Source organism: Doryrhamphus excisus, linkage group LG11 (assembly GCF_037039965.1).
Source record: "Doryrhamphus excisus strain RoL-2023G ecotype Guam linkage group LG11, RoL_Dexc_Guam_v1.1, whole genome shotgun sequence".
Taxonomy (NCBI): Eukaryota; Metazoa; Chordata; class Actinopteri; order Syngnathiformes; family Syngnathidae; genus Doryrhamphus; species Doryrhamphus excisus.
Genome location: NC_136367.1, coordinates 12418133 through 12442022, shown reverse-complemented (window position 1 = coordinate 12442022; position 23890 = coordinate 12418133). Strand labels below are relative to the sequence as shown.

Genomic DNA, 23890 nt, shown 5'->3' with positions numbered 1-23890 from the left:
AAGTCATGGGGAGGCCAGGCACTAGAGCCGAGGAGTTAAGACCAGCGCAAGGCCACCGACGGACCCCACCATCCACCGGGAGGGCCAACCGCCCCCCGCCCCCAGAACCAGCAGCGCTCCACCCACATACCGGAGAACCATCCCCGACGAGCCCTAAGGCAAGACTGGAGATGGGCAAAGACAGGGACAGCGATGCAGCAGAGCATAGGACCAGTGGCAGCAGACACCCAAACGCCCGGAAGAGCACCACCCCCCCAGCAGGCCCCATTCCGAGGAGCATGCTCCCCATCCTCACACGCCACCCAGGCCCCCGTCCCCATGAGCAGGATCAGGCCCCCTCCCAACACACAGCCCGGTCCCCACAGCAGCCACCACAGCGCAACAACCCCAAGCCACCACCGTAGACTTCAGGCCACCAGCAGCGCGGACCCCACCGCCTGGAGGCCGGCGAACGCCCCCCCAAGGGCACGTTTGTGCCCGCGACCCACTACAGACCCAGGGAGGTAGCGCCAACCATGACCCTAGGGCAAGCCCCGGCGTCAGCTGGTTCCAGCGGGACCCCCGGGAAGGCCAGGCAGACCAGACCAAAATATCCTGCAGCCCAGGGCACCCCGAGCGAGCCGCCAAGCCCCAGCAGCCAGCGGGCCAATCGGGGGTACACCTGTGTGTGTGATGATGGTATTGTGTAGATTGTGCAATTAAAAATAGGCCTGCCCCATATGGCTGACCTATGTGTGTGGTGTATGTGTATGTGTGTGTGTGGAGGGAAGCTGAGCAATGGTGGGTGATGAATGAGCAATGAATGCCTCTTTTAGTTATATGATATATTGTGCTCCCGAAGATGAAACCAAAGAATTAAAATCTTCCAAAAAAAGTATTTATATTTACGGGTATTTACAGTTATATTTGTTATGATGGCAATATAGCCTCAATGGAGTACAAGCCAGTGCCTTGTTGTGCCAGTCCCAAGCCTGGATAAATACAGAGGGTCGTGTCAGGAAGGGCATCTGACGTAAAATGTTGTCAAACCAAATGTGCAAATCAACAACAATCTTCCATACCGGTCCAGATCGGTCGAGGCCTGGGTTAACGACTGCCATCGGTGCTGGTCACCTACAGGGTGCCGGTAGAAATTGGGTTACTGTTGATCAAAGAAGGAGAGGAGGAAGACGTGTCCCTAATATAAGAGAGAAGAGGAACAGAGGAACGCCAAGAACCTAGAACTGAGAGTAGGAACTTTGAACTATGACAGGAAAAGGTCGAGAGTTGGTTGACATGATGCAGAGGAGGAAGGTAGACATACTGTGTGTCAGGAGACCAGGTGGAAAGGTAGCAAGGTTCAAGTTGTTCTATCATGGTGTAAACGGGAAGAGAAATGGAGTAGTCGGAGTTGGTTAAGAACGTCCTGGAGGTAGAAAGAGTGTCAGATAGGATGATGAGTCTGAAGCTTAGAAATTGAAGGTGTGGTGCTCAATGTTGCTAGTGGGTATGTCCCACAAGTAGGATGGGAGTTGGAGGAAAAACTGAAATTGTGTCTGGACCTTGATGAAGCGATGCAGATCATCCCTAGAAGGGAAAGAGTTGTCATTGTGGCAGACTTGAATGGACATCATGGAGATGATGAAGAGGTGATGGGAAGGTTTGGTATTCAGGAGAGGAACGCAGAAGGCCAGATGGTGGTTGACTTTGGCTGTAGTGAATACGTTCTTCCAGAAGAGAGAGGAACATAGGGTGACCTATAAGAGTGGAGGTAGGAGTACACAGGTAGACTACATCTTGTGTGGACGCTGTCATCTGAAGGAGATCAGTGACTGCAAAGTGGTGGTAAGTGAAAGTGTAGCCAGACAGCATAGGATGGTGGTGTGGAGAAGGACCCTCATGGTGAGGAAGATGAAGAGGACCAAATGGTGGAAGCTGAAACAAGAAGAGTGTTGTAGGATTTCTAGTCAGGATCTGGATGGTCAGGAGGTGCTTGACCATCAGGGAGACAGGTAGGAGAGTACTTGGTATATCATCTGGAAAAGGAAGCAGACAAAAATACTTGGTGGTGGAATGAGGAGGTGCAGGAGTGTATACATCCAAAAAGGTTAGCTAAGAAGAAGTGGGACATGAAGGACTGAATGAAGAGAGTAAACAGTACAATAAGAAGGGAATGATGGATCTCTGCGGTGTTACGGGAGTCCGTGCAGGACCACGGAATGCAGATGAAATACACTCTTAGGGGCCATCCATAATTTTCAACATTTTCACAAGCGTACAAAGCGTACGAGGGGGGGAGGGGGTTAAGACATCAACGTATGCTTTTTTGAAAACCAGAAAATGTCGATGTCTGTATGTTCGAACCGCGGGACGCAGTCAAATTTTAGCGCAAATAGACTGGTCCCCTGTCGTCGTATGCGAGCGCGAGAGCGTACCAGTCCACGCGATACTCCACGTAGCTCTGCGTGCTTCGCATTCCAACACAACAATCAGACAATGGCCGACCCCGGTGATTTTGATTACCTATTTTCGTTCATCAAAAAGAGAATTACTGCCATTCATCGCTCACCGAGCAATGCATACGAACAATACATCAATGTTTACTGCTTTGTGCGTTCGGAAAGAAAGCGGAAGGACGCTGTCGCGGCTGGCCAGGCGGCTTGGAAAGGTTCCAAATCAAAGGAATCGAGCGGGGCGGATTTGTTTCCGAAGTGCCGTTGCGAAAATGGAGAAGATCAAAACTAAACCGACCATCCTGAATCTATTGGCCAGCTCTGTGTTTATTTTCTATATTTGGGCATGGACCTGGCTGTGATTGCCATTTTCTGAATGACTCTGTGGTGGTGAATTTGACTTTGTGGACAGTGCAGTAACAATCAATGTGATTTTCACTTCCTGTGATACACTGACTAGACTATAGGTGTGATTGTTAAGCCTTTTCAAAACAGTTGTGGCATCTTTATTGCATACTTCGCATACAGTTGAGTTCAAGGGTTGTGTCCATCATTTCTAAGAAGATTTTATCTCCTCAGGCTTTTGGAAACCAGGGGCAACTCTTCTGCTCCTTGAGTAATCATGTGTGTATACAAGAAGTATTCCCTTGTTTAAAAAATCCTGTGGAAAACAGTTGTTGCATCAGGACTTTTCTACATGTATCATTTGATAGAAAGAACAATACAAAAAGACCAAATTTGTAATACATTTGTATTTTCTTGAAAGAAAAATACAAAAAAGAGGCATTTGATATATTTTTTTATCTTGTTTGTGTTCAATACAATGTTGATGGGCAGTGACTGATTGACCAGAGTCCCAAAATACAGCCAGAGAACACTATTGGACATGTTCGAATTTCCTGGCTGTATTGGGTCAGTTGGTCATGGACCTATCAACATTTTTCATTTGGGATTTTACTCTTTTTAGGGGGGGAGGGGGGTTGCTCAAAAGAGTACTCTTTGTACTCTTGTGAAAATGTTGAAAATTATGGATGGCCCCTTAGTGAACAAACAAAACACAAGGCAAGAAAAAGGGCAAACTAGCAATGGAATAAACATAGCAAGAGTCCACTGGCTAAGGACGCAGGGACAGCTGGATGAGATAAGGAAGCCGGTCGAGGAGTCGTGGCGTCTGACGGCTTCAGGAAATCCTAAATTTGGAGTTGGGAATAAGCCAAAAACGTACCACTTTTTTCCCACTATCATGTCGGACATGGCATGGCTGACTCCATGCAGTGTAAAGGTAAAAATATATATATATTTTAAACTGCTCCATTTCACCACCAACAACTTTCACCATTGAGAATGAAACATTTTAATCAAATCAGAATGTTTTGTCTATCCAGTACAGTGCTTTGAAAAAAGAAGCACAATTACGAATAATTGCCTTTTATTTTCTGTCTTGACTTATGTTCCTTCTTTATGAGGAGTTTGTTTTTTCATTGCAATTTGCGGATCAGGGCATTAGTCCAGGTTCAAGAACTCGTCCTCCATTTCCAGTGTAACTTCTTCCAAGTGGAGCAAAGGTAGGTCACTGCGCAGCGTCACATAGTGGGCTATATTGGGTAGCCCAGACATCACACAGCAGCTCAAAGCGCCGCGACAGATCCCCATGTCACAGGCTGGAAACCACATACCGGCTGAAGCATCAAAGTACTCGACAAGTTTGGTTGCAGAGACGCCAGTATAACCCCCGGCAACAAAGACCCGATCCTCAACGACTTCAATGCCAAAGTTACTTCTGGGACATTGCATAGAAGGTAACACAATCCATGTGTCCGTCTGCGGATTATAGGCCTCAGCGCTGCACAGATGTATATCACCATCAAAGCCTCCAACCTTCATAAGACAAGCAGAATTAGGCGTCAAAGACCAGCTCAAAAAAACAGCCATAGTCAAATCTACAGTAGAATAATAGCATTGCACATACTGCATAAACACGGTTGGCATATGCAATGACTCCAATGCCACTGCGACAGCTGTTCATGGGGACAATCATGGTCCAGTCATTGGTCTCTGGGCTGTAATACTCTGCTGTTCGCAAGGGCTCATTTCCATTAAAACCACCACAAACGTAAACCTGGAACCAAAAGGAGTCATTAAAGGTGACATCCAACAGTACACACTGTGTCCTCAATTATTAGGAACTTGCATATTTGAGGATTCAGTCCTTTATTCAGTATATTTGACGTCAGTCCTTAAAGTAAAAAGTTCTGTAGAGTTCAGATTTTTTATATGAAGTGTGGAGTGAGGGTAGTGTTGTCCAGAAGTCGGCAGAAGTCTTGACCCGATTTTGTGATGTTGGGACCAATGATGATTCTTTCTGTTTTGTCACTGTTGAGTTTGAGAAATATGCGTTTCATCCAGTTTTTGATATCAGTTAGGCAGTTGGTGAGGGTGGCAGGATTTTGGAGTTGATGGAGGTGGTGGAGATGTATAGTTGTATCTCATCAGCTGAGGCCATGACAGATGCTGTTACCAAGTGGGGGGGGGGGTGTTGGGAATGAAGAGGAGATGACCAAGCACAGAACCTGGGGCAACACCTTAAAATGAAGGCGCTATAGTTGTAACTAAAAACTGAGGCGATGACGACGGATGCTGTTACCAAGTTGGGGGGGGGGGGGGTGTAGAGGATGAAGAGGAGAGGACCAAGCACCGAACCTTGGGGAACACCTTGAGATAAAGGGGCTATGGAGGAGGAGTGGATATGCACAAACTTGTCGATTTGTGAGTTACTATAACTGAAGCCAGCCCAGAACAGTCTGTGATATTGAGGCTAGAATGGCTGACTGTAAGGTCCAGGAGGAGGAGGATGGATGCTGAGATGGCCGTAGTCGGAGGAGAGAAGAATATAATTAGTGATTTAAAGCTGTTTCAGTGCTGTGTTTGGGAGAAAAGCCAGACTGTAACAGTTCAAACAGGCTGTTGTAGTTAAAGAGGACCTATTGTGCAATTTTTTTTAACCCTTTGTATTGAGTTGTGGACTCCTATAGAGTAGCTACACACAATAACACAGAAAACTTTCTGGATCTTCCAGAATATGCACCTATTCCAGTTGTATTTCCTTGGATTTATGTACAGTACTCGACAAATTTGCAGAGACGCCAGTATAACCCCCGGCATCAAAGACCCGATCCTCAATGACTTCAATGCCAAAGTTACTTCTAGGGCATTACAGAAAGTAATACAATCCATGTGTCCGTCTGCAGATTATAGGCCTCAGCGCTGCACAGATGTATATCACCATCAAAGAATCCAACCAGCTACACACAATAACACAGAAAACTTTCTGGATCTTCCAGAATATGCACCTATTCCAGCTGTATTTCCTTGGATTTTTTGTTTCCCTCCAAATGGTCTGTTTTAATTTATTCCACCCACGGTCCACCTCCGGGCATGCCCACTCCGAAGTGCCCCCTAACTATGAATGAACCCCACCTTCTAATATAGTGGGTATAGGAGCTGATAATAAATGAATAATGTATTTGGAGAGCTAATTGAAAAGTGTTTAGGAGCTACTAGCAGCTCATGATCCACCGGCTGGAGACCTCTGACTTGCCGTGTATGAGCTCAGGAGAAGCCTACTTCGCCTGCCCCGAGGGATAGCACTCATTGTTGGACACACTTTGTCAGAGGCCGGACATGAGGGCGCCGTGTGGATGCACAGGGTGTCCGAAATTAATGCACCTTTCACGGCAATAGCACGCTGCTTCTGTTCTTCCAGCAACAATCTGGCGGATATTTCACATTCATGTTCATGAAAACAGTGTGAAACACAGACGCAGAGATTGGGGAAGGGCAGAGAGTTTATCTGGCTTACAGCCATGCCCCTTTGTGACATCACAAAGAGGCAGTTTTACCACACCTTCTGAAACTGAGCGTTTTGAGCCATCCCAAACTTCTTCCAGGGCTCACTTCCAAATGCTCAAACCTCATTATTTGAAACTTTGGTATAACACCAGAATACAACATTCTAACTACATTTGTAGGTCAGAAAGCATAAAAGGTCCCCTTTAAGGTGAGTTTGAATTTGACTAGTTATGACACGTTCATGAATTTTGGATGGGTATGGGAAGTTGAATATGGGCCAGGGCCAGGCTTTTTGAGTGTAGCGGTGATTGCTGCCATCTTGAGAGACTGTGGAACGGAGCCAGTGGTAAGTGAGGAGATCAGAGTGGTAATCAGCGTTTGATGAGTGAGGAAGGAATAGAATCCAGGGAGTCTTGATGAGTTCGGTGAGTTGCACAGGTGAGATGGATTTAAAATGAGAGACTGAATGAACAGAGCCAGAGAGCGTTGGGTCTAGAGACAACGAGTGAGCAGAGGGGTGATCGAGCGAACTGTGAATTTTGTCAATGTTGGACTGGAGATCTGAAAATGGTTACATTTGGTGATGGTGAAGGATGGGCTTTAGAAGTGTGTTGATTGTTGAAAAAAGATTGTTGTAGCGTTGTGACTCAAAGCATTTTTGTATTGCAGTAGAAAATCTGTGTAGGCTTGGAGATGAACAGTTCGACCAGATTTCTTGTACAGTCTCTCAAGCTGGCGTTTACTGGATTTAATATTGTGAAGCTCAGGGATGTACCAAGGGGCATTATAGGTGAAGGAGGAACGATTCATCGGCAGAATATACAGTACAGGCCAAAACTCTGGACACACTGCATTTTCCTTATTTTCATGACTATTTACATTGTAGATTCTCACAGACGGCTCCATAACTATGAATGAACATGTGGAATTATGTACTTGGGTGAGAGTGTGAAATAACCTATATTTTAGATTCCTCCATGTTTTGATCACCCTACAAACCCTTGGTGTTGTTTGGTAATGGTAATGGTAATGGTTTAATTTCATTTGAACATGCATCAGATTACAATTGAATGCATCCCATAATCAGTTCACAGTTCCACATGTCCAAAAGGAGTAGGAAGAAGCAAAGCTTATTAAATCCTACCCCTCCATCTGGTACTTTTACAATCACTAACTGTTACATTTGTTCACTTCCTGCTTTCCATAATACAGTTGAAGGTTTTTTTTTAAATTATGTACTTTGTACCGAAGTATGAGGTGATATGAGCATCCAATGCCATAATGGGTACCATAGTAAGTGTCAATATAGCGATATATATAGCACATCATGACTGGTTCAAGACTCTTCATCCTTGTATTTAGCAAACATCAACTGCTTGTATTGTTTCTTGAATTGGCTCATCGTTGTGCATTGTTTGAGGTCCTTACTCAATCCATTCCATAGTTTGATTCCACATACTGAAATGCTATGGCTAGCATAACGTAGTCCTAGCATAGAAGTGTTTCAAATGTACTTCTTCCCTGAGATCATATTTCTCCTCTCTTGTAGAGAAGTATTGGATGACATTTTTAGCTAATTGCTTATTTTTAGCCTTATGCATTATTTTAGCTGTTTGAAGATGAACTAACTACTGAGCAAGTTGAAGTATTTGTCATTTTAGAAATAAGGAGTTAGTATTATGAATTATCCTTACTGACCTTTTTTGCAGTACATTTAGCGAGTGAAGATTGCTTTTATAGTTATTAGCCCATATTTCCACACAATAAGTAAGATATGGTAGAACCAGAGAGCAATAAAGAGTGTGGAGTGATTTCTGATTGAGAACAAATTTTGCTTTGTTCAATATTGAAATATTTCTGGCCACCTTATGTTGTATATTTGTAATATGAGGTTTCCAGCTCATATTTTCATCTATTGTGATCCCCAGAAATGTATTTTCCTTCACCCTTTCAATGTCTGCACCGTCTATTTGTATTTGCTGGTACGTGTCCTTTCTGCTGTTACCAAACAGCATGATTTTAGTTTTACTTAGGTTCAAGGACAATATATTATCATCAAACCATCTTTTTAGTGTGACCATTTCTTCTCTGACCTTTCTAATGATTTCGTCTGTACTTCCTCCAGAACAAAAAGCAGTGGATATCATCCACTGCTAGTATCAAATAATACTAGCTTTAAGTCTTTCGTGACTTTGGAGATATCATTGATGTACAAGTTGAACAGTTTTGGTCCCAGTATTGACCCCTGTGGAACTCCACACGTAATATATGAACTTGCAGATGTGTATTCTCCTAGCTTTACGTATTGCTTTCATGAAGTAGTCACCAGAAATGGTTTTCACTTCACCGGTGTGCCTCAGGGTTACTTAGTGGAATTTCTTGCCTTACTAGTGGGGTTGAGATCCTTTACTTGTATTGTGGGTGCATCCAAACTTTTGGCCTGAATTGAATTCTTATGCCCTGTGCGCACGTGAGCGCTTGTGAATATATATATTTTTTTTGGTGAGTTGAAAAAAAACCTGCGTCTGAGCTTTGCTGGATTAGTAAATAGTTGCATGCAGACGGGACAGGATCACTGAGCGAAAACAATCCAATGTATAAAAAAGATCTTTTCTATTGGCCCAAGCACAGGGGTGGTCTACAGAAAAAAGGTTCTTATCTACTGAGTGTTGAATCAAAGCTTGATTTTTCACTTCATCCAGGTCTATGTGCAAATGCTCCGATTCAACTCCCCAGATATAACAATGTACTGAAACTGCAAAGTCTTTTCATTAAGGGGACTGTTTGGAACTGGCTCACAATGACACTGCCAGCGCTTACATAGTACATGCTTGGGTGCTTGCAACAGGTTCAAAAATTAGCACCCTGTAACATCCATCCATTTTCTATACCGCTTATACTCACTTGGGTTGTGGGGGTATGCTGGAGCCTATCCCAGCTGTCTTTGGGCGAAAGGCGGGGTACACCCTGGACTGGTCGCCTAACATGCATGCTTTTGTACCAGGAGAAAACCCACACACAAGCATAGAATCAAACCCAGGTCTTCCCAATCGCCATACTGTGTGGCCTACAGGCTAACCACTAGTCCACTGGCCCCCATTACAGTTTTTTCAGATTTAAATTAATACATGTCAATTATTAAATAAAGACATTTGAGAAGTTTATATTAAAACATTTCCGCAATTTGTGCTACTGCTTGTCATTGAATGGCAATGGTGGGTACCACCATTAGTACTAAGTACTAAGAACCTTTTGTGCACACAGTTACATGTTGGATATTATACTCCTATAAAAGCCTCACCCACCTTGTTGTTGAGGGATGTGCAGCTAGCATCACTTCTCTGCTCATGCATACTAGCAGTAAGAGTCCACTGGTTGGTCTCGGGTGTGTAGCATTCCGCAGTCTTTAGCCTCACGCGTCCGTCAACACCCCCTATTGCGTAAATGCATCCATTTAGCACAGTCACGCTCACAGAGCAGCGGCGATAATGCATCGGCGCAACTTCATGCCAGGAGCGTGATCTGACGTCAAAGCGGCTGACAGTGTTGTAATGCTTCCTGCCATCAAAGCCACCGACACAGTAGATGGAGTCGTTGAGAAAGGCGGTACCAAAGTAAGCATGGGGTTGCTCCATACTGTCTACCAGGTAGTCCCAACAGTTGGCGTGCACGTCATAGGCCTCAATGCGGTGTGTTGGATTGGGCCCACTAAAGCCGCCAATCGCAAGTAGGATGGCAGACGGTAGGCGAGGACGAGCCACGGGATTGCGGTATCCACACACAGAGTTTGTTGCCATGTGACACATCACTCGGGTAGCAAAAGCAACCATGTCCAGGCATTTGCTGCTGTTCTGCACCAGATGGTTGGTCAACACGTTGATGGCGATGAACTCTACGCTCGTGAGTGCGAGACGCACCTACACAGCGGCGAGACAAGATATTTTGGTTGTGTCAGCGATTCGGTTACCTTGCATTGTGGTCAGCTGTAGCTTTTACATCTTATTAGAATCTGGGTTGTCCCTTAGAGATGAGTAATGTGGATAATGTGAGCCAATCACAGGGTTACTGTCACGCCCTGTGTGGGTTCCCTTGTGACAGTTTGTTTGTGTTCCCTGTCTGGGCTTTAGTTTCCGTTTTTGACACCCTTATTTTGTATGGAACTTCCTACTTTGCCCTGTCTTCCTTTGTTGCCCCAATCATCATTTCTTCTCTGGCTTCTTCTCTCCTCCCTATCCCTTATCTTCCCTACTTAGCTTCTTTGTCTTGTCTAGTCTCGTCTTATACTTTCCCTCAAGAGCCTCTCACTGCACTGCTCTCCAGAAACCTAAATCATGGAATTGATCAACAGGTCTCTCCACGCAATTGACACGATCTTCTCGACGAGAATCTCAGGTACGGGGGAACCTGCCTGCCCTGACGGAACGTACACCGCTGGGTACGTGATGGACAGTTGGGGGAAGTGGAAGGTCATGTGCTTGCCGATTCTTTCCGTGGAGGACATCGAAAACGTCTACCAATTCGGGACCATGATAACAGGTCTGTTGCTGATTGGATTGGGCACTTTCCTGGTGTATCGCAAAATTGGTATGATGAAGGCAGCGGATCGAGTTGGCCCACAGCTGCCCATCGTGAATGATTTGGTGGGCAAAGCCGTTCAACCTCTGACTGTGACCGCCAATCACAACAAGGATGCCATCTTGGTGAAGATTTCGGCTTTGCAAAAGCAGTTGGATCAGTTGGGAGACCAGAATGGACAATAAAGTGGACCGGTCTATTGGAATGTGGCTGTCCCGAACTAACCCAAACTATATTCTTAATCTGGATTTCGGCATCCCCACCACGGCTAAGCAAGGTCGTGTTGTGAAAACAACTTCTCCCAAGGGATTGCTGCAGCAGGACGCTCTGACCCTCCATTATGTCTTCACGGACACGTGTTGATGCTCTTCACTGGGCCCACCACAGACTTCTCCATGGCAACTGCTATGTATCGCAATGACGCCCTGCGAACTGAGATCCAGGTGGGCGGGGGAAGCGTCACAGGCATCCAACCAAAGGGCTTTACTACTACTACTACTATCATCCACACCTGTCCCTAATTTGTGTTGGTATTTAGTTCAGGTATGTGCGTCTCCCCGTGTGGGATGATTGTTGTTTGTCCGTCTGCTATTTACATTTGGTCCTGTTCTTTGCATGCTGGGGTCGCACCGCAAAGCTCTCGTGACCCCAGGTCAAACAACAATGATCCCACATGGGGAGACGCACACACCTGAACTAAATACCAACACAAATTAGGGACAGGTATGGATGATTGGGGCAACGAAGGAAGACAGGGCAAAGTAGGAAGTTCCATACAAAATAAGGGTGTCAAAAACGGAAACTAAAGCCCAGACAGGGAACACAAACAAACTGTCACGAGGGAACCCACACAGGGCGTGACAGTTACCAAATTTGACAGACCCAAAAAACAGGTGATGGTTACTTACTTTGGCCAGAAGCACTACAAAGTTTCCGCTCCGCTCCTCTGGAGCATATGCAATCCAGTGTAGGATGGCCTCAAAAACTGTGTTTTCCTTTTTCACTATCAGGTCATCTCTGTCAAGGATGTCACAGAAGTCCTGCATCGAGAGTTGCCGCAAGTCATGAGAGGTTGCAACCTCCTCAAAGTGGTAAAGGATGTATTGGTAGGCCTTGAGCTGCAGCTCCGGGGTGTAACAGTTCTTTGTGAACTGCCAGATGCCGATGCAGTTCTCTGGGCAGAGCAGCCTTGTTAGAAATGTACAGCAGGTTTCAACAATGCCGGTCACATTAAACCTGTCAGCTGCTAGCAATAAGTCCTTCACATTGTCCTCCATCACTGACACAGAGCCCGTGTATGCAAACTCCACAAAGAGCTGCATTAAGTGAGGGTTAAGACCTTGTATGACGTAGACCGTCTGTTCTGGGGTTGACCAACGTAGAAAGAGAGCTCTGAACATCAGGGACAAAGAGAGATAGAAACAACATTCTAGCCAAATAATTGAGAAATTCCGAATCCTAATTTGTCTTCAACTGACCTGAAGTACTGGCTGCACTTGCAAAGGATGATCTTATGAATATAAAATTCAACATTGTCAACCCTGATGACTGCATCGCTAAGTTTTCTAGTAAGACGTAGTTCATCATAGACAGACGTGTATGAAGAGTTGCCATTGTAGCTCATCTTGATTTTTTTGCCATCTCTTAATACTTTTTTTGTTTTCCGACGGTTCTCAGCAGGAGCAACATTGAGTAGGAGTTTACGATTACATCACGGGAGCATTCTATGTCAAAAGCCATCTTCATCATCAGCAGATACATCATTGGCGTCATCAAAGCAACGGTACTTTAAATCGAAAAAAATCATCACTTTGTTCAGTCTTTTCTCTACAAAACCAAACTGCACATTTCAGGAGCAGCACATGAACCGGCAGGATGGACAAATGGAAGAAAGACCTGTCCCAATTCATTCATTCATTCTTTTTCTACCGATTATCCTCACGAGGGTCGCAGGGGGTGCTGGAGCCTATCCCAGCTCTCTTGGGGCGAGAGGCGGGGTACACCCTGGACTGGTGGCCAGCCAATCAATCACAGGGCACATTTCGACAAACAACCATTCACACTCACATTCATACCTATGGACAATTTGGAGTGGCCAATTAACCTAGCATGTTTTTGGAATGTGGGAGGAAACCGGAGTACCCGGAGAAATCCCACGCATGCACGGGGAGAACATGCAAACTCCACACAGAGATGGCTGAGGGTGGAATTGAACCCTGATCTCCTAGCTGTGAGGTCTGTGCGCTAACCACTTGACCGCCGTGCAGCCTTCAGTCATTTTCAATGGTACTAAATTATTGTTTAAAAACAAACATTATTAAAAAATATCTTGGAACAAAATGTTAATTTCCACTCCAAATTGTCCATAGGTATGAATGTGAGTGTGAATGGTTGTTTGTCTATATGTGTCCTGTGATTGGCTGGCCACCAGTCCAGGGTGTACCCCGCCTCTCGCCCGAAGACAGCTGGAATAGGCTCCAGCATCCCCCGCGACCCTCGTGAGGAAAAGCGGTAGAAAATGAATGAATAAATGTTAATTTTCACACAGAAACCTTAAACCGGAGTACCCGGAGAAAACCCACGCATGCACGGGGAGAACAATCAAACTCCACACAGAGATGCCCAAGGGTGGAAGTGAACCCTGGTCTTCTAGCTGTGAGGTCTGCGTGCTAACCACTCAACCGCCGTGCAGCCCTGTCCCAATTCCTAACCGTTCATTCTAAACAAACAGTATTTTGGGGTAATGAACCGAGCTCCAGCAGTTCTGTCAGGGTTTCCTACAGGATGAAATCCACATTATTATTCCAAAACGCCTACAATCAGTGAAGCGTTGACATAGGCTTTCCCTGGAATGCTGAGCGGTGTGACGTCTCTTTGGTCGGAACATACCATCCAGTCTTTCAAAAAATAGGACTCAGGAGTTCTTGAAAAAGTTGGAGACAACCACCACCATTAGTTGCCCAACACTGTATCCTCAACAAAGTAAGATATTTGTAGAATAATTAATAAATAATAATAAATAATGAATACATTCTAAAATCACAACCTTTAAGATTTGTTAACCTCGTAAACCTTCAGCTACAATTTACGTTCAGTATAGTTACTCCAGACCCCATTCACTGTGCAATATCTGATCAACCTCCACATACAATATTAAGGCCCTAAATGCAATATATTAAGTTCTATGTGAGGTATTTCTATAATGCCTCATATTAACTCACTAGCAAGATAGTGTATAGACTGGTCACATATTTCATCTGGTTTCATATTATCTGCATACTGTATTGTATATGTAAAACTGTTAATTTTGTTAATACTTTGGTTGTTTATATTGTTTATTTTGTGTATTTTGTACTGCTTAACTGACTCTGTACTCTTGCTGCTGTGCAATGCAAATTTCCCCACTGAGGGACGAATAAAGGCATATCTTATCTTAAGTATGCATAAAGCAAAAAATAACCTGCTACCAAAAATACAATACAGTTCTTCTCATCAAGGGAGGAGAAACATGACCTTGACAAAAACACATGGCTAATCAGTATGCGGAATGTATGTGGAATTAAATTATGGAACGGATTGAATCAAGAATTCAAGCAATGCACTAAAATAAGCCATTTCGAGAAATGGTACAAGAGGTTCATGTTTACAATCTACAAGGAAGAAGAATCATGAACAACAGGGAAATATGATGCTGACATGACAACTGCACTTTATGCAATTTATAGTAATTTGTCCATACAGATTTACAACCCTCAGCTTCATTGTCTCATTAGTTTTATCATTTTCTGGCAATATTATCAGTTGATGTAAAATGTATTTGTAGTTTGATGGGAGACAGAAAAGGAGTAGATTGAATAAGCTTAGCTTCTTTCCCCACTGGTTGAACATGTGGAATTGTGATACCGGCGGTATACTGAATTGAAATGGTAAAAAATAATAATAATAAATGAAAGTTTTCTCCATTGCTAGTTTTTTGCTTCAGTAACTTGTGACACTGCTGCTATATGAATGTTTCCTTGTTTGATTCTTCTTCTAATGTGAATACAAGGAAAATTCATGTACAAAGTCACAAATTCCATGCAGCTGGTGACTTCCTTAAAAGGGCATGCCCAGAATCAATCACAACGCAGTGGGTGTGCCCAGAGGCGGGAATAATTGAAGACCATTTTGGAAGTCCCAAGAAAATATAGCTGAAATAGGTGCATATTCTGGAAGAGCTCGAAAGCTTTGTGGGTTATTGTGTGCAGCTGCTCTATAGGAGTCCACCACTCAATACAAGGGCCGGAAATGGGCATAATAGCTAATAATGACTGATGTGAAAGCAGCATAGACCAATAAGAATTATACCCTGCAGTATACAATGCAAAAATTGTCTCTTTGCTCTTTTTTTAATGTATTTATTATTTATTTCTTAATGTATTTATTACCAAGTGAAGACCATTTTGGAAGTCCCAAGAAAATATAGCTGAAATAGGTGCATATTCTGGAAGAGCTCGAAAGCTTTGTGGGTTATTGTGTGCAGGTGCTCTATAGGAGTCCACCGCTCTATACAAGGGCCGGAAATGAGCATAATAGCTAATAATAACTGATGTGAAAGCAGCATAGACCAATAAGAATCATACCCTGCAGTATACAATGCAAAAAATGTCTCTTTGCTGTTTTCTTAATGTATTTATTATTTATTTCTTAACGTATTTATTATTTATTTCTTAATGTATTTATTACTAAGTGAAGACCATTTTGGAAGTCCCAAGAAAATATAGCTTAATGTATTTATTATTCCAACTTGTATCCTCATGTATCTCCTCACTGTACAATCATATTAGTTTCTTACATTCAAACACAAAACTGGGAAGATGCAAATTTATATTTCAGATTTTTTTGTGTAGTTGAGTAGCACAAAAATCACTCCATGGTTTGGTTTAAATGTCGTCTTCCATTTCTACGGTGTCATCTTCCAAGAACAGCAGTGGCAGGTCGTTACGAAGCATTGTATACTGGGAAATGTTGGGTAATCCAGACATCACACAGCAGCTTAAAGCACTGCGAGAGATCCCCATGTCACTGGCTGGAGACCACATGCCAGCCTTCAGATCGTAGTATTCTACAAGGTTAGTTGTGGAAATTCCATTGTATCCTCCAGCCACAAAGAGACAATCCTCAACCACTTCAATGCCAAAGTTGCTTCTGGGACATTGCATAGACGGCAATACCATCCACGTGTCTGTGTCGGGGTCGTAAGCTTCAGCACTTGCCAGCCGGTCTTCTCCATCAAAACCTCCAACCTTCAGGAGCAAATCAGAAGAATATTGACAAAAGAAGGAAGAAGCCCAAACTCTGCAACTGCAAACTGCAACACTAACCTTTCTTTCTTCTTAATTTATTTCAGACATGCATACTATGTTACATTATTGTTTCTCACATATACACTTACAATACTACAATATCTATTTATATATTCATTAATTAATTTTCTACCGCTTTTTCCTCACGAGGGCGAGCTGGTGGCCAGCCAATCACAGGGCACATATAGACAAACAACCATTTACACTCACATTCATACCTATGGACAATTTGGAGTCGCCAATTAACCTAGCATGTTTTTGGAATGTGGGAGGAAACCGGAGTACCCGGAGAAAACCCAGGCATGCACGGGGAGAACATGCAAACTCCACACAGAGATGCCCGAGGGTGGAATTGAACCCTGGTCTTCTAGCTGTGAGGTCTGCGCACTAACCACTCTAACTAACCATATACATATACATACATTCACACACATCATACAAACACCTCATTACTACACATGTGTGAAAAGGAGCAGGAAGAAGCAAAGCTTATTAAATCCTACCCCTTCTCCACGCTATAGCAGTTACCAATTCAATAAGTGATTTTTTTCCACACATATAATCACAGAATCTTACATAAGACAAAACAACAAAAGAAGAGTGGGAACATTGGACACCCCAGCAAAACCCCGAAGCACACCACCAACCCCGCCAGCCAACCCACCTGGCCCTGACCCCCCCTAGCCCCTGAGTGCACCCACCGAGTGCCCAGCACCCCAGCAGTCCCCGCACACCCCGCTGCCCTACAATAAGAAGCCATTTTAGCTGCACCCACCAACCTAATTCTATATCCGACTTCTTCCCGAACCAGAGACCAGTTACAGTTAGGGTTCTGGTCGGGGTTAGATTTACGATTCAGGTAGAGTTATGTTTAGGGTGACTAGGATCGGGGTTGGATTTGGATTGGATTTGTTGGTTTTAGAGTTAGGGATAACCTTAGTAGGGGTGTAAGAAAATAATGTTTCGGCAATATATCGCGATACTTTGCGAGTCCACTTAGCGAGACACCATGAGGACCTGCCGCTAGCAAGCAATGCCAAGGTCCTTTTGTATACTATAAAAGTAGTACTGTGATATTGCAGGTATTTTGTTTTTCAAATTGATATGACTATTTTGTTAAATAATGGTTATTTCAAGCATCCTAAAAGGACTTTTTACTGATGTTAGTTACTTTGTTCCACAAAAATACTGTGGATAAGTCAGGGGCATTTTTTCACAGCTGATAGAATGTGAACATTTGAGCAGGATCTTGAGACATAATTTAATTTTTTTTTTAATGTTTTTTTTTTGTAAAGTTAAAGCTTGATGTTAAAGCTTTATTCATCCAAATGCTACACTTTAAGTTTTTACAGAGGAAAGTTTGTGATACAGCATAACATACTGTTCTAATGGAATAAAAATGTGTTTAGTAGGGATCGACCAATATGTTTTTTTTGGGGCCGATACAGATTTTTTTCCATCACCCTTAGCCGATGGCCGATTTTGCTTGGGCCGATTTTTGTGGCCGATACTGCTTTTCAATTTACATGAAAAAAATGACCATGATAAATATTACAGGTCTCATGTTTAAAGAAATATTTATTGAAATGTAAACACTGAACACAGTAGGATTCAGCTTTCTTAAACACACATTTAAATGGCATTATCAACTTTAAAAGGAATAAATATTCAACCCTGTGCTAAACATTTCTGTCGTGGTTTAAATTTATCTAGCATCAATGTGATGACTGCTCCTCTGCAGTATACGCAAATATCGGCCCGATATATGGGCCGGCAGATGTATCGGTCGATCCTTAGTGTTTAGTAAGTGCATATTGCTGGTCTAATTCAGTTTTTCCAGGAAATAATCTTTAACTACAAGAAAAAAAAATCATCACTCGACCTCCTTCACCCCTATGCCTAACCCCAACCCCTAACCCCCCAACCCTAACCCCTAACCCTAGCCCCCCTAACCCCAAACACTAATCCTAACCCCTAACCATAACCCTAAACCCTAACCCTAACTGTAACCCTAACCCTAAACACTAACCCTAACCCTAACACTCTAACCCTAACCCTAACACTAACCCTAACCCCTGCCCCTACCCCTAACCCTAACTGTAACCCTACCCCTAAACCTAACCCAAACCTACCCCTAACCCTAACCCCTAACCCCCTAACCCTAACTGTAACCCTAACTGTAACCCTAACCCTAACTGTAACACTAACCCTAAACCCTAACCCTACCCCTAACCGTAAACCTAACCCTAACCCTACCCCTAACCCCTAACCCCCTAACCCCCTAACCCCCTAACCCCCTAACCCTAATATATCGCCTTGTTAACAGTATCATGATATATCCTATCCTGAGCCTAGTATTGTGATACGTATCGTATCGCCAGATTCCCCGAAACCTTCGAGTGAGGACTATAGTTATGGTTATGTTATAGTTGGGATTTGGGATAGCGAGAGGATCAGGATTACTATAAAAGTGGCAGCCAAAGTTAGCATCATAACCAAAGTATATTGTAATCATTATTCATCAAATATACTGTGCAACAAGTCAGTGTGACACTTACCGCATATACATGGCCGGCATATCCAATGACACCAATTCCACTTCGACGGCAGCTCATCTGGGCGATTGCTATCCACTGGTTGGTCTCTGGGCTGTAACATTCTGCTGTTTGCAGGGACTCATTTCCATTAAAACCTCCACAAATGAAAACCTGCGATGAAACAGAGACGATTACTGACTTGGAAGAAAGTAACAAAGTATGAAGTCACATGACACCCTTGTAAAATGCCAAATTGATATAAAGAAATGAGACCAGGATCAATACTCAGCTCTTAAAACGTGGTCAATGAGAATGTGAAGAGGCTTAATGTAAATAATTTCAAGCGAGTATCGGTTGTGTTCTTAGGACAGCAAAACAAAAACAAGGCCTGGCTGAATTTTACAAAAACAGCTTTGCGAGTTCAGGACAAGGACTAAGCAATACCGCCATGCCAAACTCAAAAGGCGCTTTAACCAAATTTTCCTCTTCTAGTTTAGCTGAAATAAAACCCTGATGTTTTTTAAGAGCCGTGCGGACTGTTTCTGAGCTCCACCCACCTTGTTGTTGAGGGCCGTGCAGCTGGCGTCGCTCCTCAGTTCGTGCATACTGGCAATGAGAGTCCACTGGTTGGTCTCTGGTGTGTAGTATTCTGCAGTCTTTAGTCTTACTCGTCCATCATGGCCGCCAATTGCATAGATGCATCCGTTTAGCACAGTTACACTCACGTAGCAGCGACGATAATGCATGGGTGCCACTTCCTGCCAGGTGTGTGTGTTCAGGTCAAAGCGGCTGACAGTGTTGTAATGTTCCGTTCCATCAAAGCCACCCAGACAGTAGATGGAGTCGTTGAGAAAGGCAGCACCGCAGTAAGCACGGGGTTGATCCATATCATCCAAAAGACTGACCCAGCAGTTGGCATGCACGTCATAGGCCTCAATGCAGTGTGTTGGATTTGCGCCACTCCAGCCTCCAATCGCCAGCAGGATGGCAGAAGGTAGGCGGGGACGAGCGACGATGTTGCAATATCCAGACACAGCGTGAGTTGCCATGTGACGAATCACTCGAGTGGCAAAAGCAACCATGTCCAGGCATTTGCTGCTGTTTTGCACCAGATAATTGGACAACACGTTGATGGTGATGTACTCCTCACTTGTCAGCGCTAGACGCACCTATACAGTGGTAAGAAGAATAAAATAATTTGAGTTGAAAGGCTGAGTTATAATCAGAGGTATCAGAGCTAAAACTGATATGTGTTACTTTTAGTCTTGTATCAATATCAACAGTATCAACAGTGGTATGCTCCGATCAATCAGCCACCAATCAGTATCGGCCAAGTTCCATATACAGTGTATAGATTCTATACACACGGGAGAAACCACGAACGCCAGCATGTACATATGAAAAACAGTGATTATTGCAAGCGATAAAAAGATATCTGAATACAACACAATTAAATACATGTATTTGTACGCTTGTGTCTTCGTTGGAATAGGTGTGTATGCTATGTCAGTTGGTTCTTCTGTTGCAGGCATGTGTTTGGCCAGCTATGTGGGGCGGGTTGAGCATGACCTGTGAACCAGGAAGTGCAGGAATCGGTGTGTGTGCTGTGCTCTGGTGGTGGAAGTGTGAAAAATAAAGTTGACTGGAAGCAGCCGTTCGCCGTGTTCTTTTTTTGGTATTGAAATCCTTAAGCAAAGATTGATTTAAGCTGCTTTTGTATCGATATAAGCAGACCAAATTGGCTGGCGGGAGATGAAAAGGGCATCGTAGTAACCGGATTATCATAATAACCGGGTATCGTACTAACGGAACTAATTATATCATAAAAGACTAGAAATTTGCCGGGAAATGAAAATAGTATCGTAATAAGCAGTAATTCGTTATAACCGATATCGATATAATGAGACTTTACTGTAGGTGTGTTTATATATATACACTACTGCTCAAAAGTTTAGGATCACTTGCAAATTTCTTTGTTTTTTTAAAAAAAACATTTTCATGCATTTCACAATTTTTTCCATTTCACAAACAATTAAAACAAATCAGATGATTTTCAAAGAAGCGTGTACATTTTTGCATAGAGGCCTACTATCAACAACTGTCAGTCCTCTGCATCAATCTCCTGGTATGGCTGCTAATCCAAGTTCATCATTTTATAAGGCTAATAGATGATTAGAAAAGCCATGTAAAAAATCTCTTACTATGCTGTTAACTACTCCCTTCAGAGAGCAGCACAAACTGGGTCTAACAAGGACAGAAAAACGCTGCACAACTGTGCAAGAAGACAAATATCTGAGAGTGTGTAGTTTAAGACAAAGACGCCACACAGGTGACCAGCCAATCACAAGGCACATATAGAAAAACAACCATTCGCACTCACATTCATACCTATGGACAATTTGGCAGTCACCATTTAACCTAAGATGCACTTGTGTGAAAAAAACAGGGTAAAAAAAACTACAGCCCCCTCCCCCCAAAAAAGACATAAAACAAAATAGAAACAAATAACTGAACCTCAAAAATGAACTAAAACTAAACATGATAATATTCATTCATTTTCTACCGCTTATCTTCATGAGGGTCACAGGGTGCTGGAGCCTATCCCAGCTGTCTTCGGGACACCCTGGACTGGTGGCCAGCCAATCACAGGGCACATATAGACAAACAACCATTCACACTCACATTCATACCTATGGACAATTTGGAGTGGCCAATTAACCTAGCATGTTTTTGGAATGTGGGAGGAAACCGGAGTACCAGGAGAAAACCCACGCATGCACTGGGAGAACATGCAAACTCCACACAGAGATGGCCGAAGGTGGAATTGAACCCTGGTTTCCTAGCTGTGAGGTCTGCGCGCTTCCAATTTCATCATTTTATAAGGCTAATAGATGATTAGAAAAAATATCCTCCCATGCTGTTAACTACTCCCTTCAGAGAGCAGCACAAACTGGGTCTAACAAGGACAGAAAAACGCTGCACAACTGTGCAAGAAGACAAATATGTGAGAGTGTGTAGTTTAAGACAAAGACGCCTCACAGGTCGTCACCTGGCAGCTGCACTAAATAGTAGCCGTCAAACACCAGTGTCAGTATCAACAGTGAAGCGGCCACTTCAGGACTTCAGACTTCATGGCAGGATTGCCAAGAAAAAACATTTCCAAGTGATCTCAAACTTTTGAGCGGTAGTGTATGTATATATATATATATATATATATATATATATATATATATATATATATATATATATATATATATATATATATATATATACGTATATAAAACTCTGATCAACTCTGCACCCATTCATAAAGCAAAATCAAACATGTTTGCTATGTGGGACTTACCTGTCATTGATTGCTCTTTATATGAAAAAAACCTGCCAACCATCTCGCTTCTCAAAACTATGACCTCTTAAGTAAGACCAAAGTGGTTGCTGACTTACTCGAGCCAAGAGCATTGCCAGGTTTCTGCTCCGCTCCCAAGGTGCATGTCCAATCCAGTGTAGGATGGCCTCATAAACGGTGTTTTCCTTTTTCACTATCAGGTCATCTCTGTCGAGGATGTCACAGAAGTCCTGCATAGAGAGTTGCCGCAGCTCATCAGCGGTTGCAACCTCCTCAAAGTGGTAAAGGATGTATTGGTAGGCCTTGAGTTGCAGCTCTGGGGTGTAACAGTTCTTCGTGAACTGCCAGATGCCGATGCAGTTCTCTGGGCAGAGCTGCTCTGTTAGAAATGTGCAGCAGGATTCAACAATGCCAATCATATTGAACTCATCGGCTGCTATCAACAAATCCTTTACATTGTCCACTGTCACCAACAGAGAGCCGGTGTATGCAAAATCAACAATGAGCTGCATTAAGCGAGCTGTCAGACCATGTATGACATAGACCCTCTGGTCTGGGGTTGACCAACGTAGAAAGAGGGCTCTGAACATCAGAATAGAGACACAGAAGATATGATAATATTCAACATTCAGCATTTGGGGGGTTGGGGAGTAGTGGAAAAACAATTAAAACTTTCTAAAAGTCAAAATTATTTCCTTGATATTAAGTCAACTCACCCAAAGTACGGGCTGCAATTGCATAGAATGATCTTATGGATATGAAATTCTGCATCGCCAACTGTAATGACTGCATCGCTAAGTCCTTTTGTGAGATGCAGTTCGTTGTACATTGAGCCAGAAGTGTATGAAGATTTCCCATCGTGACTCATCTTTGCCAGTTTGTTGCCATTTCTTCACACTTTTTGGCTTCTGGCCAGTCTGAGCAGGACCAAAATATTGCAGAGATGCAGAAGGGCAATGTGCATCATGGAGGCATTCTGTGTCAAACGCCATCCCCGTCATCAGCAGATACATCATCTGCATCATCAAGGTGTCAGCGCTTTGAATTGAAAGAAAACATCACTGGGTGTTTCCAGTCCAAAGCCCTAATTGTTGTATTACTAGATAGGTTATTAACGCTGGGCATTATTGACCAATATCTTTTTCCTGCATGCACAAACCCATTTACTCATAATTTGCAAGCATGTGGGACATTTTTCAAATTAGCTTTGGTAGACATTTTTCCATTGCTGAGACTCGGCACCTCCAAATCTGAGGCCATGGTTCGGAAAAGGGTTCATTACACCCTTTGAGTCAGGAGTGAGGTGGAGAAGTTCAAGTATCTCAGGGTCTTGATCACAAATGAGGGAAGGCTGGAGAGTGAGAGTGACAGCATCAGCAGTGATGCAGTTACTGTACCAGACCGTCGTGTTGACAAGAGCTGAGCTGGATTGAGACCAAAAGAGCAGCAAGACTGTGGATGTAAGCGATGAGTTTCCTCCATAAGGTGACCAACCCAAAGAAAGGGGTTGGCACAAGAACAATAGTCTGTAGTGACAAAAAGTAAGTTGTCCCACTTTTCTGACCTACAGGCTGTTCACCTGTACCAGCTTCCGCCAATAAAACGAAAATATGGGATTTTTTGTGAACATGGTGGAAACTGGACTATCTACCAAATTGTTGCCTTTCCAACGTCACTTGGTCATGTTGAAGAGTCAGAAGAGCAAGCCGTAAGTAACAATTTATCAGTGTCCTAAGGGGGTTTAGTTTGTGTAAGCATCTGTGTAGCATTATAGAGTGTGCATGCAGGGAGCGTCTTACTTGTATG

The 23890-nt window shown here is 43.4% G+C and overlaps 2 protein-coding genes across 2 annotated transcripts; both read right to left on the bottom strand.

The window, feature by feature from the left end:
* Positions 1-3933: 3933 nt before the first annotated feature.
* Positions 3934-12614, bottom strand: LOC131103615 (kelch-like protein 10). Its single transcript, XM_058050442.2, has 5 exons — positions 12335-12614; positions 11765-12248; positions 9587-10198; positions 4402-4551; positions 3934-4310 (listed from the first exon to the last, which is right to left on the bottom strand). Exons 1-5 carry the CDS (start codon positions 12478-12480, stop codon positions 3936-3938), a joined length of 1767 nt encoding a protein of 588 aa, XP_057906425.2. The 5' UTR covers positions 12481-12614; the 3' UTR covers positions 3934-3935.
* Positions 12615-15687: 3073 nt separating this feature from the next.
* On the bottom strand, positions 15688-22952 carry LOC131102996 (kelch-like protein 10). The gene is made up of 5 exons (XM_078794523.1): positions 22801-22952; positions 22183-22666; positions 19296-19907; positions 18760-18909; positions 15688-16141 (listed from the first exon to the last, which is right to left on the bottom strand). Exons 1-5 carry the CDS (start codon positions 22950-22952, stop codon positions 15779-15781), a joined length of 1761 nt encoding a protein of 586 aa, XP_078650649.1. The 3' UTR covers positions 15688-15778.
* Between the last annotated feature and the right edge of the window lie 938 nt (positions 22953-23890).